The sequence below is a fragment of the Gymnoscopelus braueri genome (genome assembly GCF_963280865.1).
Source record: "Gymnoscopelus braueri genome assembly, chromosome: 22".
Classification (NCBI taxonomy): domain Eukaryota; kingdom Metazoa; phylum Chordata; class Actinopteri; order Myctophiformes; family Myctophidae; genus Gymnoscopelus; species Gymnoscopelus braueri.
The window spans coordinates 29,316,757-29,331,271 of NC_137624.1; the positions used below are offsets into that span (position 1 = coordinate 29,316,757).

The 14,515-nt window shown below is 39.6% G+C and overlaps 2 protein-coding genes across 2 annotated transcripts in view; one reads left to right on the plus strand and one right to left on the minus strand.

Moving 5' to 3' along the window:
- Window positions 1-13,783, plus strand: part of LOC308077923 (uncharacterized protein) — a 108,177-nt gene extending 94,394 nt beyond the window's left edge. The window contains exons 40-61 of the mRNA XM_080418926.1: window positions 156-209; window positions 303-356; window positions 905-961; window positions 1,398-1,451; window positions 1,554-1,607; window positions 3,339-3,392; window positions 3,934-3,987; window positions 5,094-5,201; window positions 5,322-5,429; window positions 5,702-5,809; window positions 6,063-6,116; window positions 6,259-6,321; window positions 7,517-7,570; window positions 8,034-8,069; window positions 8,224-8,241; window positions 8,606-8,641; window positions 8,741-8,767; window positions 8,937-8,990; window positions 9,109-9,277; window positions 9,412-9,521; window positions 9,738-9,956; window positions 10,392-13,783. Coding sequence (XP_080275052.1) covers window positions 156-209; window positions 303-356; window positions 905-961; window positions 1,398-1,451; window positions 1,554-1,607; window positions 3,339-3,392; window positions 3,934-3,987; window positions 5,094-5,201; window positions 5,322-5,429; window positions 5,702-5,809; window positions 6,063-6,116; window positions 6,259-6,321; window positions 7,517-7,570; window positions 8,034-8,069; window positions 8,224-8,241; window positions 8,606-8,641; window positions 8,741-8,767; window positions 8,937-8,990; window positions 9,109-9,277; window positions 9,412-9,521; window positions 9,738-9,956; window positions 10,392-10,538 — 1,692 coding nt within the window. The 3' untranslated portion in view covers window positions 10,539-13,783. The remainder of the gene's footprint in view (window positions 1-155; window positions 210-302; window positions 357-904; window positions 962-1,397; window positions 1,452-1,553; window positions 1,608-3,338; window positions 3,393-3,933; window positions 3,988-5,093; window positions 5,202-5,321; window positions 5,430-5,701; window positions 5,810-6,062; window positions 6,117-6,258; window positions 6,322-7,516; window positions 7,571-8,033; window positions 8,070-8,223; window positions 8,242-8,605; window positions 8,642-8,740; window positions 8,768-8,936; window positions 8,991-9,108; window positions 9,278-9,411; window positions 9,522-9,737; window positions 9,957-10,391) is intronic.
- Window positions 1-14,515, minus strand: part of nup188 (nucleoporin 188) — a 305,112-nt gene that overhangs the window by 155,332 nt on the left and 135,265 nt on the right. The window lies entirely within an intron of this gene.

The following is a 14,515-nucleotide window of genomic DNA, read 5'->3' on the forward strand; positions in this document are numbered from 1 at the left end:
ATCTACAAGCTCACAACGCATTGTGATGCTACACATCATGAGCTTAGATCTGCTGTTTTCAAAAAAAATTAAACAACGTTTAATGTGGTTAGTATTAAATTGAAAATTAAATGATTGACAATATGACTGAACAGATGATGTATTGATCACTTTAGGGTGGTCCTGGTCGAATGGGTCAGCAGGGAGAAATTGGCCTAGCCGGTTATGAGGTGAGTTTACCCTCCATGCTACTTTCATGCATATCGAGTCAATCAGTCGTATGTTGACGCTCTCAACCCAACGCTCTGTGTCTGACATTACAGGGCCATCAGGGAGCCATAGGCCCAATTGGGCGTCCAGGACCAAAAGGTGAAAAGGTACACTATGTTCACTTTGTGTCTAAAACTGTTTATCTTCTTCATTCTACTTTAAAGGGATAATTAATGGTGAGCTGGTCATTGTTGAGAAATAAACCCTGACAGAGTGATTAGACCCTGACGCGAGGCAGAGGGGTCTTTATCACCCGTAAAGGGTTTATAATTGTTAATTATCCTGCTTATTACACAGCTTCTTAATAAAGAAATGAATAAATTGACACAAAATGTAACAACAACTATTATTTCATTGATTGGATTGCTTACGGTAAAGAAAATAGTCCATTAGATTATGCCAGGTGCACCCAGTGCAACACGGTCGGCTCGAAAAACTCTAGTAAGTGTTGATCAAATATGAATCAATATTATGTTACTGCATTGCCTATTTCTCACCTCAAATATTTTCTCACCTCAATATTTTTTTGGGGTCATGAGCTGAAAAAGGTTGAACCACTGCTTTATACTATCCATAAGATCTCTTAGGAGATGTTTTAAAAGGACTAATTCAATGATTCATGTGGTGTTTTCTTGTATCTTCTCTTTTTCGGCAGGGCGAGCAGGGGGATGATGGGAAGGTAGAAGGACCTCCTGGTCCTCTGGGTGACATTGTGAGTAGCTTCACTTACATTCACTTAATTCTATGGTTTGCAATATCTTTTTTTTAAATCAGCCAACACAGTAAAAAATAAATCTGCTCAGGGGGCACTAAATGCAACTCTTTCATTCAATTTCTTTGTCATGTTATATTCTTCAAAAGGTGGGTTACCATTCATTCATAGCATCATATGCTAGCTATGGTTTTCATCTAGCTGTTTTCTAAGCAAAGATTTGTGGTCAGGTAAAGGGGGTGCTTGGGTTCAGAAATCAGGGAATGGGGGTACTGATGCCAAAACAAGTTTGAGAACCACTATACTAAGCGGTTAGGGTTAGAGTCTATATAGTGGCATTTCTCAGGGTCATTCGTGGAAAAATGAACACTGAGGATTTGACTGTGTACATGTTACACAGTCTACATGTTATTCACCTTTTTCTCTGTTTTACCAGGGCACTCCAGGTGACAGGGGGGAGAGAGGTGAATCTGGAGACCCGGGATACATCGTAAGTATAAATACTCAGACCGTCGGATCTGTTCATTAGTATCAATGCAGTAATGTAGTAATAGTAATAATGTAATAGTAATCTAATCTGACTCTTTCACAGGGACAAATTGGTTTGGATGGAGGAAGAGGGAAAGCTGGGGCCCTTGGATTACCTGTGAGTGTGGACATTTATAATTTCCCTACACACTTACAGTACCTTACCTTAACCCATTCAAACCAGGAAAGCATCTGTGTCATTTTAGATTTTAGCTATATCTTAACCACTTTAACCATTATTTTATACTTTGGCGATTCAAAAATAGCAGATAGATAATATAAGCTCATAGCGTGTCACTTAGTGCCACGCTATGAGCTTGTAGATCTGCTATTTTTGAAAAATCTTGAAAATTAGCGCAAATCTTTAATATAATCTTCTTCTTTTTTTAAGCGAACATTTTTAAATCAAATCTTTGCTTCTGGGGGTCCCTGGAACAAATCTTTGCTTCTGGGGGTCCCAGGAACAATATATTTTGATATGAGGGCAGCGGCCAAATACATATCATTTTGGGGGTCCTTGACATGAAAAGGTTTGAGAACCACTGATATACAGTAGCAACATATGTTTTTCATAAAAGTTGTTAGGATTTAGAAGACATCTGTAGAATCGGCCTCGGGTCTTAATGGGTTATAGGTTTCATGACATTCAGATTTACAAAATATGGTTCTTCAAATGTGCATTAAAATGTTTTAACTGAAAAATCCACTCCAGTGAGCCATCGAAGGTTTTTTTCTCTCTGTGTTCTGAGGCCTTTTCAGCTGCAATGAAAAAAATACTATTTGCCTGTGGGTGTCGCTGTTGAGGGATTTTGCCTGTCAATCATCGCCTCTGCTCCACCCCCCCCCCCCCCCCAAAGGAGAAGGATAGGGGAGGGGCGGGATTAATGGACTGTGACATCAAAGTCCAGGGGCCAATCCCAGCACTTTTTTTAGGCTAATTATTCCGAAAAACCCAGATCACAGAAAATCCACTGAATGTTCAAATTTCATTTTTTTTTTATGTGTAATTGAGGTCATAAAACAAAACAATTTTTTTTTAAATGAATGTCATGAAACCTTTAAAGGACATTTTACCTCATTTCGACACCATATCCATATGGGTCCATTCCACACTAATGCTCACTATAGGATGATACCATTTCTGTCTACATGCTCTGTGTCTCAGAAGTGGACTGTGGATAGTTTGAAAATGTGTCTACCGATAACAGACCCTGGTGGTAAATTCAAACTTGTGTTTATTTCTTTTATTGGTGCAACAACAGGGGCTTCTATTTCAGCATGCAAACCAAGGAGATACAGGCTGTAGTTTACATTAACTTGGAACCAATTATGTCAGCTTTAGTCACATTTCCAAACCATGCAAAATAATTTATGCCATTTTATAATGAGCATTAGTAAAGACAAATTATTTGAAGATGAGATTGAAAATAGGTGGCGTGTTATGTTCCTTTAATTAACTTACCAATAAGATAGAATTTTTGCACACTTATTTATTTTTAGTTTGTTTCCCAATTGAGGTTCAAAACTACAGCATTTTTTTTAAATGGCAGACTAGTAAGCAACACAGGTATTTAAATTAATAATGGGTGTGTTAGATAAATAGTAGGTGTCCCTAGAACCATGGGTTTGCCCATGTGCAAGCATAGAAAGAACGTAACATCCCTATATCTGCTGTAGTTTTGAACCAACATTTGAAAACAAACTACAAAATCAGCCTATTGTTTCATCCCTTTTTAACACACATTTACAGTGCAGAATCTCAAATGAACAGTTTTGACCTAAACCCCTAAACACACTAGTGGTCCCTTTTTAGATTAACATTAATATATGATATATTTGGTGATTTCAGGGACACCCTGGTCCTCGTGGGGAACAAGGACCTAAAGGTTCCAAAGGAGATCAGGTAAGATCAAAGCAAACCCGACTAACTGAGTGTGTTAGTGCAGTCGTTCTCAACGTGGGGTTTGGGGAACTCCAGGGGGTCCTTGAGGCGTTCCACGGGGGCCCTAGCAAAATGGTTGATAATTAGGAACCAAATGGACCCTTACGGTTCTGTTGTTCTGAGAGTGTACAAATTTAACCAAATGGACCCTTACGGGCCATTTGGTTCAATTTGTACACTATCAGGGCATGTGTGTGTGTGTGTGTGTGTGTGTGTGTGTGTTTATGAAATGTCCATTGTGGTATTCAGTAAGTATGTACCATCTGCAGTATCAGCTACATTCCAAATAATGACCCTCTCCTGTTATCACACTGTTGACCTGACCTGCAGAAACACAAACCAAAGTCAATGACTCAGCTCTGCTATGTCCTATTAATTATGTATGGTCCTCCAACCCCAGTTCAATTAACATCTCTCTCTCTCTCTCTCCTCTCTCTCGCTCTCTCTCTATCTCTCTTTCCCCCCCCCCTCTCTGTGTGTGTATGTGTATCTTTCTCTTCAGGGTCAGAAGGGCAAACAAGGTCAGAGTGGACAAAAAGGGACCAGAGGAACCATGGTAAAGCAATAATTCCTGTTTCTTGGACCACATGTTTTCAAAGGGGGGGGGGCAAGGAAAATAGGAAAGGATAGAAAAATGAAATAAATAAGTAAACAAATAAAGTAAGTGGATGGGACTTGTCTCACCCTCATAATGTCCATATATTCAGTCATGAGTGCTACAGCAGAGCAGGTGCCTTGCACAAGTCAGACTCAGCAGTGAATTCACTTCCCCGTTTCAAATGAGCTAAAATGTTTGACGTGTTTCCAGCAGCATACCCGATTGCTACTGAATTGCTAGAGAACTACAGCTTTATCATCAATAAAAAAATGTATGGGAGCATATAATTTACGAAAACGCACATCATGCTGTGTGAAAGAAGACTTGAAACTTGCAACATCATGTCTAGTGTAAAGTCGAGTCAAGTTGCCATGACTTCAATGGAATGCAATTTTGTTTGCTGCTAGAGGAGCAGAATCATTCAGCACCAGCTGCTGGCCCATTAATGAGAACCTGCATTACTTACGCATTGGCTTAATTTCTAAGATCGAAAGCTTACCACCTGCTTCCGCATTGGCTTCAGTCTGAAAAGTGGACACAAGTTTGTCCACTAGAGGGTGCTAACAATACTAAAACAAACCTGGGCTGTATCACACAACCAAATGCCCAAAATGAAAGGTGATGAGTCACGCAGCTCAACTAGGTTCACCTCTATGTTATGTTGTTTTTAATGCAGCCTTCCTCAGTTGTAACAGTGTTGTTAGGCACTTGAGCTCCATTTCCAAAATAGCGGAAATAACAGATCTTCAATCTCACAATGTGCTGCTGCATTTTTCATGTGACATAAAATGGCTTATGCTACCCACAAATATTATTTTCTGCATAAATCGAAAAACACTGTTTAAAAAAAAGAAGGAAAAAAAAGAACATTGGAAATTTGGTGAGGTAACCCAATGCCTTTACAAATTGGAACACAGTACTCAAATCAAATCCAATCAAACTTTATTTATAAAGCACATTTAAAACAACAGAAGTTGTCTGTTGCCATCGGCGCACAGACAAATATGTACATACTGGGTTTAGTTAGCACATCACCTGTTCTGATGACATGTGGCCTTCCTCAGGGCTTGGGTGGTCTTCCTGGTCCGAGGGGTGTGGTGGGCCGAGAAGGACACGAGGGTGCGCCCGGCGCTGACGGATTCCCAGGAAAGGATGGCAGTAAAGGCATGCCGGTGAGACAAGAAGAGTCCTGGTTTATGATCATTTCTTTGCTTGCCTTTGACAGTAAATTCATTGTGTTGTTTTTTTCATCTATAGATGATTATTCTCTGGTTTTTTTTGTTGTGTCATAGGGCGAGCAGGGTGACGACGGGGAGTTTGGTCTCCCTGGAAAGCCTGGTCCGCGTGGCAAAACTGGCGGTCCCGGACTTCGAGGTGATCAGGGCGGCTTTGGGTCAAAGGTAAGAGAGAAAGGGAGCACACTTGGTAGTGCATTAACACTTTTCAACCTACGTCGTGGGCATGTCATTATAGGAAAAATATGTATACAAATTAAATATAAGTTTAAAAAAATAAAATGGTCTGTCATGTGCCACGTTGTGAGCTTGTAGACGGCTATTTCCTTTGGCTCTTACAATATGGACGATGGCTGATTGATTGTACCTTCACTCACTCACTCACTCACTCACTCACTCACTCACTCATTCATTCACATATTAATTTATTCATCCAGGGTGACAGGGGCCTTCCAGGTCAGGCTGGGCCCTCAGGGAAGAGAGGCTTCAGGGGCGGAATGGGGCTTCCTGGCCCACAGGGTGACAACGGGCCTAAAGGACAACCTGTAAGTAGCAACTGTTGATCAATCTTGATACTTTGTATGACATAGTGGTGATTTTGTGGTGATGTGTTCAGAAAATAAATAGACAGACAGACAGGCAGACACTGAGGCAGGCAGGCAGACAGACAGACAGACAGACAGACAGACAGACAGACAGACAGACAGACCTTTATTGATCCTGAGAGACATTCAGTTGTCATAGAGGCACAACAGTAAGCCTCTCTAAGACAGACTTACTGATATGTCTGTTTTTCAGGGTGATGTAGGTGAACGAGGATTTCCAGGAATTCTGGGAGTTTCGGGACCAAACGTAAGTTATGCACCCAGCCCCATCACTCACATTTCCCGCCACATTTACTACCAACAGAAAATAATAATTCTTAAAATATCAAACCACATAATATGAATTGCCTTGTAAGTGGATTATAAAAACGTCTTATTATTATTTTCAGGGGCCTCCTGGAGACTTTGGGCCAAAGGGCATTCAGGGACCAAAGGGCCCAGTGGGTGTGATGGTAAGCAGAACACTAATCTCCAACTCTTAAATTCTGTCCTACACTTAATATTCTACTCCTCATAGACGCTCCCCTTCTCTCCTGAACACTTCCCTCCTGCCCCCCCTCTCATGAACGCTCACCTCCTCTTATGAATACCCCCAGTGGTGTAAAGTAACTAAGTGCATTTACTCAAGTACTTTTGGGGTATTTTTTACTTATTGGAGTATTTCCTATTTTCAATACTTTTACTTCTACTTCACTACATCTCACAGGAAAACATAGAATATAGAATGTAGATTTTGATTATTATTTCAAAACATGCATTAAAGTTGTACAATGCAGATTCACAAATAACGATTTTTAGCAACCTCTGCTGGTCACTACCGTCACTGCATACAATTTCCGTAGTCCTCGATTACCCAGAATTCCATTTGTTTTCACCGGAAGCCGGAAGCGTTTCAAAAAGCGTTCTTTTAATTGTTTTATACTATCTGCGGATCATTTCTCTTAGCCAGTGGAGCATTAGTTACCATGAGCTGTGCTTTCTTTTCTGTTCTTTTTCGATCTTCCAATCCTACATTCTCTTAAAATCAGCGTGAGGTTCCTTTTTGTTATTAGCGCGGTAGTTCCTGGCCAAACAGGAAACCGTTGCGGTAGTTCCTGGCCAAACAGGAAACCAGTGCATTTCCGCCTCCGTTTTCCGGCCAGATGACGTCATTTTCCCGGGAAAGTCCCCCCCGACAGCGTTCAATAGAAAATATATAAATAAAAGGCTTCCGGGGGTGAAATTCATGGAGTGGGTGTTGTGAAACTTTCGCCACTCACAAAAGATATACAATTTAACTTTAGTTTTGTTGAAAACGTTACCCAGTATTACTTTAAGGACTTCAGCCCCATTTAAACTGTGGCTATTTGAAAATAGCGATGCGATGCGTTGTGAGCTTGTAGATCTGCTATTTTCAAAAGATTTTTATAAATGTCATATGATAACTTGTGAAACTCAGTCTGCATAATGAGTACTTTTACTTTTGGTACTTTAAGTATATTTTGATACCAATACCTTTGTGCTTTTATTCAAGTACATTTTGATTACCGGACTTTTACTTGTAACAGTGTGCTTCTACATTGCAGTATTGATACTTTTACTTAAGTAAATAAATGTAGTACTTTTTCCACGACTGAAAACGCCCCTTCTCCTTCTGTTTCTCTGCAGGGCAGAGGAGGAGTGGTTGGTCCGGTGGGGATTATCGGTCCACATGGAAGTGCGGTATGTATTGTAGATGCTGAGAGAACATCTTTCATTCTTCATTCAGCTCTTGGCTATTAAAAAATAGCAAATATACCAGCTCATAGCGCGGCACAGAGTGTCGCGCTATGAGCTTGTAGATCTGCTATTTTTAGAAAAATCGTGAACATTCTTTGCAAATCTTTGAATATATATCATTTTAAAGCCAACATTTGCAACTCAAATCTTTGCTTCTGGGGGTCCCTGGAACTAACTGTTTTGAGATGGGGTTCGGCGGCCAAACACATATCATTTTGGGGGTCCTTGACATGAAAAAGTTTGAGCACCACAACACACGTTTTTCAGAAACCTGTTAGGATTTAGAAGACATACTTATAGATGCGTTCCCGGATTGAATGGGTTAATTGTGAAGCTCAATCTTATGTGCACTGTTGAGGTAATACATTCACTGCTGTAATGTGTCTGACAATAAATCTCTTTACAGGGTCCTAGGGGAGAGAAGGGTAGTCGAGGAGAGACTGTGAGTCTTCTACGCCTCTTTGCTCACATTAAAACACGACATTGCTAATTACAATAACATAAATGTTACATTATTATTGTATTAGAACTATTGCATGGGATGTCATGGCTATATCCAGGCTTAAAACTGTCTCCCCATATTCTTCTCTGAACAGGGATTTCAAGGACCAAGGGTATGTTTGAAATCCATTATCATCTCTTTTTTTGTGTTAAAGTTCATCAGTATTAACCACTTAAGCCCTATATAATTCGTCATACGACAAATAGTAAACCTGCACTGAGAACTTGTAGATCTGCTATATTCGCTATTTCTTATTTGTGAAGGTATGAAATAGGGCTCAATTAGTTACACCTTTTATTTGGCATTAGAGAAAACAAATAAGCGTGATAATGTGTTATAGATATATTTTGCACAGATATGAATACAATTGTGCCTTGAGATTTTTACTGTACTTGGCCTTTGGTGTGCCTTGGGCACAAAAAGTTAGAAAAACACTGATATAACCTAATCAATGTATTGATTTAATTATCTGATAGGGACGTCCTGGACCCCGTGGACCACCTGGCCCCCCTGTGAGTATCTCCAATATTCAGCCAATATTTGAAACAAGTATCTAAATATACTGTCAAATATAATGACTGCTGTAATAACTCTTCTTTCCCTTCTCCCAGGGTCCACCAGCTGTACCTCTTTCATTTGTAAGATATTTTACATTTGCTGATCACATTACCTCCATGTTTTTCTTCAATGCAATGTGTTGTGAGCTTGTAGAGTTCTCTCTATTTCTAAAATGTTTTAATTTTGGGGATTTGTTTTTGTAAAAAATAGTTGATCTCTATGAACGGAAATGTGTTTATTTTGATGCAGAGGGAGGACGGTCTTCATTTGTTTATGGATTCATACAACCCACTCAGGGCTGAGGTCAGTGGTATCACCTTTACATTCTCAGTTACATTCAGTTGTATACACTTTGACACTCTGCTGTTTGTATTATAAAAACAATTTCTCTATTATTCATAATCTCCTTTCCTCTCTACAGAATAAGCCAGTTATGGATCTGCCTATGCTGGACCAGGGCACAGAGATCTTTAAGACCCTCCACTACCTCAGTAACCTGATCCAGAGCCTGAAGAACCCGCTGGGTACGAGGGACAACCCCGCCCGCATCTGCAGGGACCTCCACAGCTGTGAACAGAAGATGAACGATGGTGAGGGCGTGTGTATGCGTGCGTGCGTGCGTGCAAAGTAAAACATGGCATGTCTGTCTGATGATCTGTTGGCTTGTTTTTAGTGTACAGTATGTGGTCTCAAATGTCATTTGATTTATGTCCGTCTTTCTCAGGCACTTATTGGATTGACCCCAACCTGGGCTGCTCTTCAGATATGATAGAAGTCTCCTGCAACTTCTCTGGAGGGGGACAGACCTGCCTGAAGCCAATTACAGTATCCAAGGTAGCTCTGAAACCATGTCGATGCCAGTGAAACGTCTAATAAAGATAACAATTCAATGAAAATAGTTAATAGTCTTTCTTAACCACTTAACCCCGATATAATGTACTTTGTCACTAATAGCGTCGCAATGCAATGTGTTGAGTGATTGTTATAAAATCTTTCTCAAAAATGTTGACTAATCAACATTGTGTTCTGGCTGATTTGATTGTTGAGCAGCCAGCCATCAGCGTTGGCCGCGTCCAGATGAACTTCCTGCACCTACTGAGCTCCGAGGCAGTGCAACATATTACCATCCACTGCCTGAACGTCCCTGTATGGAGGTCAGCTGAGCACCAGCCACCTTCCCAGGGGGCTGTGAGCTTCAAGACCTGGAATGGAGAGATGATTGAAGCTGGAGGAGAGCTTGAACCAGACGTCATAGAAGACACCTGCTGGGTAGGATCCACATGTTGATCACCTCTGCATTGTTGTTTATAGGGTGTGTCTGTTTCGGGGGGCGTTTTAGATTCTTTTTAGGGGTGTTCAAGCGCCCCTAAATTTAAATAAAAATAAAGTATAAATACATTAAATAAATAAATAGTTAATAAAAATAAAAACGTCACAATGCGTTGTATTTTTCATTACTTTTGTGTTACACTGTCATACAATGGAGTATAAATAGGGCATTAATATATGAAAAATTCATATTAAAAATAAGAAATTAAGAGGTTTCTGCCCAACACCGACGTAACAATTGTTCAATATTCGATAGGGAGACCACTCCACTGTTAGACTCTCTGTCCTGTTTTATTTCATGGTTTGCATTATAGAAGCTTACACTATTGGAAACATTTTTGCAGCACTGAAACGTATGGTGTTACTCTGTTTCAGATGAAGGATGGACGCTGGCACCAGACCCATTTCGTGTTCCGTTCTCTGGACCCCACCCTGCTCCCCGTGGTCGACATCTACAACCTCCCGGAGACTGCTTCTGGGTCACATCACCACCTGGAGGTGGGCCCTGTGTGCTTCCTGTAACAGCCCCCTTTGCCGAGGGTCTTCTGTGTGTCCAGGGAAGGACTCTCACTGTCGGAGCAGTCCCCTCCCCACCTAAACCCCCCCCAAGCACTGTCCAGGAGGGACCCTAGCCTTCCTTTTAAACCCCCCAGCTAACCCCCTCCCCCCACCTCCCGTTGGACTGCAGTAACAGAGGGAGGAGGAGCAGGGAGCAGAGGGAGGGAGGGATAGGGGGAGGAAGACGAGCTTGAGGAAGAGCAGAGGAGTTTTCGCACTAATAGCTCCCTCAAAATGGAAAAAGCTTGTTGAAGCTCTTCAGGAAGGATGTTCTCGTACATCAAGCCATGAATCGGTGCCTGCTTGGAGATAAGAGGCTCTATATCGTTATATCTCTCTGGAACAATGCTAAGTGAAGGGAGACTAAGGCTAAGTCAACATTGCAAGTAAAGAATAAAATAAATTAAAATAAAACAGCGGACCTTATAGTAACTTATTGTGTGTACTGTATACTGTCAATACACAGCAACATCCTGAGCGTTAATTTAACTCTGAGAGTATACAAATGCATACATTTTTCGAACTCTCAGAGTTGAATTAACGCCCAGGTCTTTATTGTGTACTGTGTACTTTTAGAAAATAGCAAGGAGGCCCATTTGTCAAAAGAGAAGAATTAAAGTAATTGGGAGAAGATAAATGTAGATATATGTATGCTTATGTCTTAACTTTTCTACATGTATATCTTATGTAAAGAGATAATCTTCAAGTGCAATAGAAAATGAGAAGATAATTTTATATTCTAAATGTGTTGGATAATATTGAAAGCTATTCAGGGGTGCCTTTTTGTGCCTTTGGTACGTGTCTGCTCTCACTCTCCCATGTGGAGTTTGTACAGATCTGTGTTCATTAACCACTTAAGCCCTATTCAAAAAAATAAAATACAAAATATAGCAGATCTACAAGCTCACAAGGCATTGCATGGCGGTGCCTTGTGATCTTGTAGATCTGCTTCTTTTTATTCTTTGACATTTTTTAAAAAATTGTAACATTTCTTCAAAACATTTTTAAAGGTTTTGGAACATTTTGGGAACATTTTCAGCTATAATGACATGCCCAAAATAGGGACGCCAGGGTGAAAGTGGTTAAAGCACATTTTTATTTACTTTTGTCCCATAGGAGAAAGTCTCCTCCATGTGTTGATTAACCAATGGCAGCCAGTCAACTCTTAATCAAATTGTATTACACTAGAAAATTAGACACTATTCACTTACATTGAGTGACTCCCTACCTTAAATACGTATTATCTCCGCCAGGCCAAAGGCAAAGGTGGAGATTATGTTTTAGCCCATGTTTGTCTGTCTGGGGCCAATCTTGCAAACCGCCAGACCGATCAGCATCAAATGTTTTGTGCATGCTTGCCAGTAGGCGAAAGAAGTAACTCCACACAGTTTCTTTCACATATTGTGTATATTTTTTTGAGATATTTAACTTTAATTTTATAAGTCAAATGGGGTTGGATTGGGCTGAAACCTTTCTGAAATATTATGGAGTCATATATCGATGTATCACAGATGTCAGTTTTGGCCAAATATGGAGTTCCACCTGGCCTGGCGGAGCTATAGCGCACCGCTGAGTGCATCTTTCTAGTTCTTTATCGTACATTAAATGGGGTCAACTGGATGCCACAGGCCCTTACGGAGAATTTCAGTGATTTTAAAGGTGAGAGAACAGTCGTTGTACTAATCAATCAATAATTTTTCAACTATAGTTTCTGCAATTATGGACCTCCAACACTGATTAGTAAGTTATATTAATTTCTCTGCCACTTCAGAGGTGACAAACTCAAGCCTAGACATTAAATTCCTGTCTCTCCCCACTCTCTCACAAGAGGAATGTGTCTAGGGGGGAAACCAGCAGTCTACACTGCAAAATCCTCAGTGTTCGGGGTTACAGAACCAAAAGGGTCCATTTGTTCCCCTGGTGGTCCCCGGACCCGATGTCGAGAAAGAGTGGCCTACATGTTACAGTAGATGTACAGTTGAGTATATACACACAGTAGGTGCAAGGATTCTCCACAGGAGAACTGAGCCACAGGAGAGACTGATTCTAGCATAGTCTAGCATTCTAGCATCCCATCCTCTCTCTTACATATGGTGCTAAATATCTAAACGGAGGTGCTAAGTATCCAAACGGAGGTGCTAACCAAGTGCTCAAAATACACCACTCTGCCAAAGCTCTCTGGTAGTCATAGTGCATGCAAATAGCTACAAAATCCACATAGGCATGATATATTGTCATCATTTCCATAATGCACCCATATGGCAATATTTCATCCCAAAACATGCTTTACTCTTGAGTAGTCAGAGATCTTTTGTTTATTCAAACCAAATGTTGTTTTATACTGCATAGTAATGAGGATGTCTTTGTTAAGGGAATATATTTTAGAGATAACTATTCAAACAAAAACAAGTTTCTCCTCTTGTATCTTTTATAAATTACAGGGTTTCAAATGTTGTTAAAGTAATTGTCCTCATTCTCTGTACAAAGCCCCCTACAGCTGTATGTAATATTTTGAGAAATACAACTAAATATCTTTAATTAAAAACAAAACAAAAAAAATGCAATTCTGTTCCTGTAGTTGAACACAGATGTGTGTATAAATGTGCAAGCTGTAGTTTCTCCACTGTAGTAGTTGTATATACAGTGGATCCCCTCTTGCTAATTTAATGTTATTTAATGTTTGCCAATGAGCAAGGTTCTGTATGTCTAAGCAATACAACATGTTCTGGTGACTTTATATATCAGTTTGCCCAACTGGTCTTGGAGTTTATAGATTTTGTTTTTAATTATTATTTTATGTGTAAATTTTGGGCTCCAGAGAACAAAATTATTGCAATGTTTATTGTCTTTTATTTTTTTATTTTTGTTTTTTTTCCCTCTATGATAATCAACTATGTACTGTACCAGAACGCTGTTCTATGCTATAACTTGTGTTTTAAAGAAACTTATGCCAATATGTGAAAGTTATTTTCTTTTTTCTTTTCTTTTCTTTTTGTAAATCCATTGCAGACATTAAAATGAGCTAAGAATACCTCACATTTTACATATGACTGGGAGAATTACATGTTCTGGTGTCTTTATAATTAAAAACCTCAGCCAAATACATCTTGAAACTCTGAACACCAGCTCTGGTGCCTTCATACTACACGTGTCTTTTACCCTTTCAATTTTTCAATGTTTTCTGTTGTTCAATAAATACATTGAATCTGTGTGTGTGCACCGTCAATTTGAAACATTTGGAACATTTGAATACCCAATAAAAAGATTGTCTTTATTCTGCTACTCAAGTGTCCACTGGGGGGCATCATTGTGTTATTATATCAGTATTCAATAGCTGTCTGGTTATATTAGCAAACCTGTGATTTGCTAAGGGTTTGCCCAGCTGTAGGCAGTGGTGTAAAGTAACCCAGTACATTTACTCAAGTACTGTATTAATTACAGTTTTGAGGTATTTTTTTACTTTACTGGAGTATTTCAAATTTTCAGTACTTTTACTTCTACGCCACTACATCTCAGAGGCAAATATTATACTTTACTCTGATTTGAAAACTTTAGTTACTAGTTAAAGTAGATTTTTATTATTATTACAATATATATACAGTAACCACTTCAGCTCATACATTAAGGCCATTTGAAAATAGCCGATCTACAAGCTCACAATGCGTCGCGATGCATTGTGAGCTTGTAGATCTGCTATTTTCAAAAGATTTCGATACATTTTGAAAACTTTAAATGGGACATTTCTGCATGAGTACATTTACTTTTTGGTACATTAAGTACATTTTGAAGCCAATACTTTTGTACCTTTACTCAAGTACATTTTGAATTCCGGACTTTTACTTGAGTTTTTCTACATTGCAGTATTGATACTTTTACTTAAGTTTAATATTTTTTTTACTTTTTCCACCATTGGCTCTAGGCCTACTGATAGTAAAGAAGAC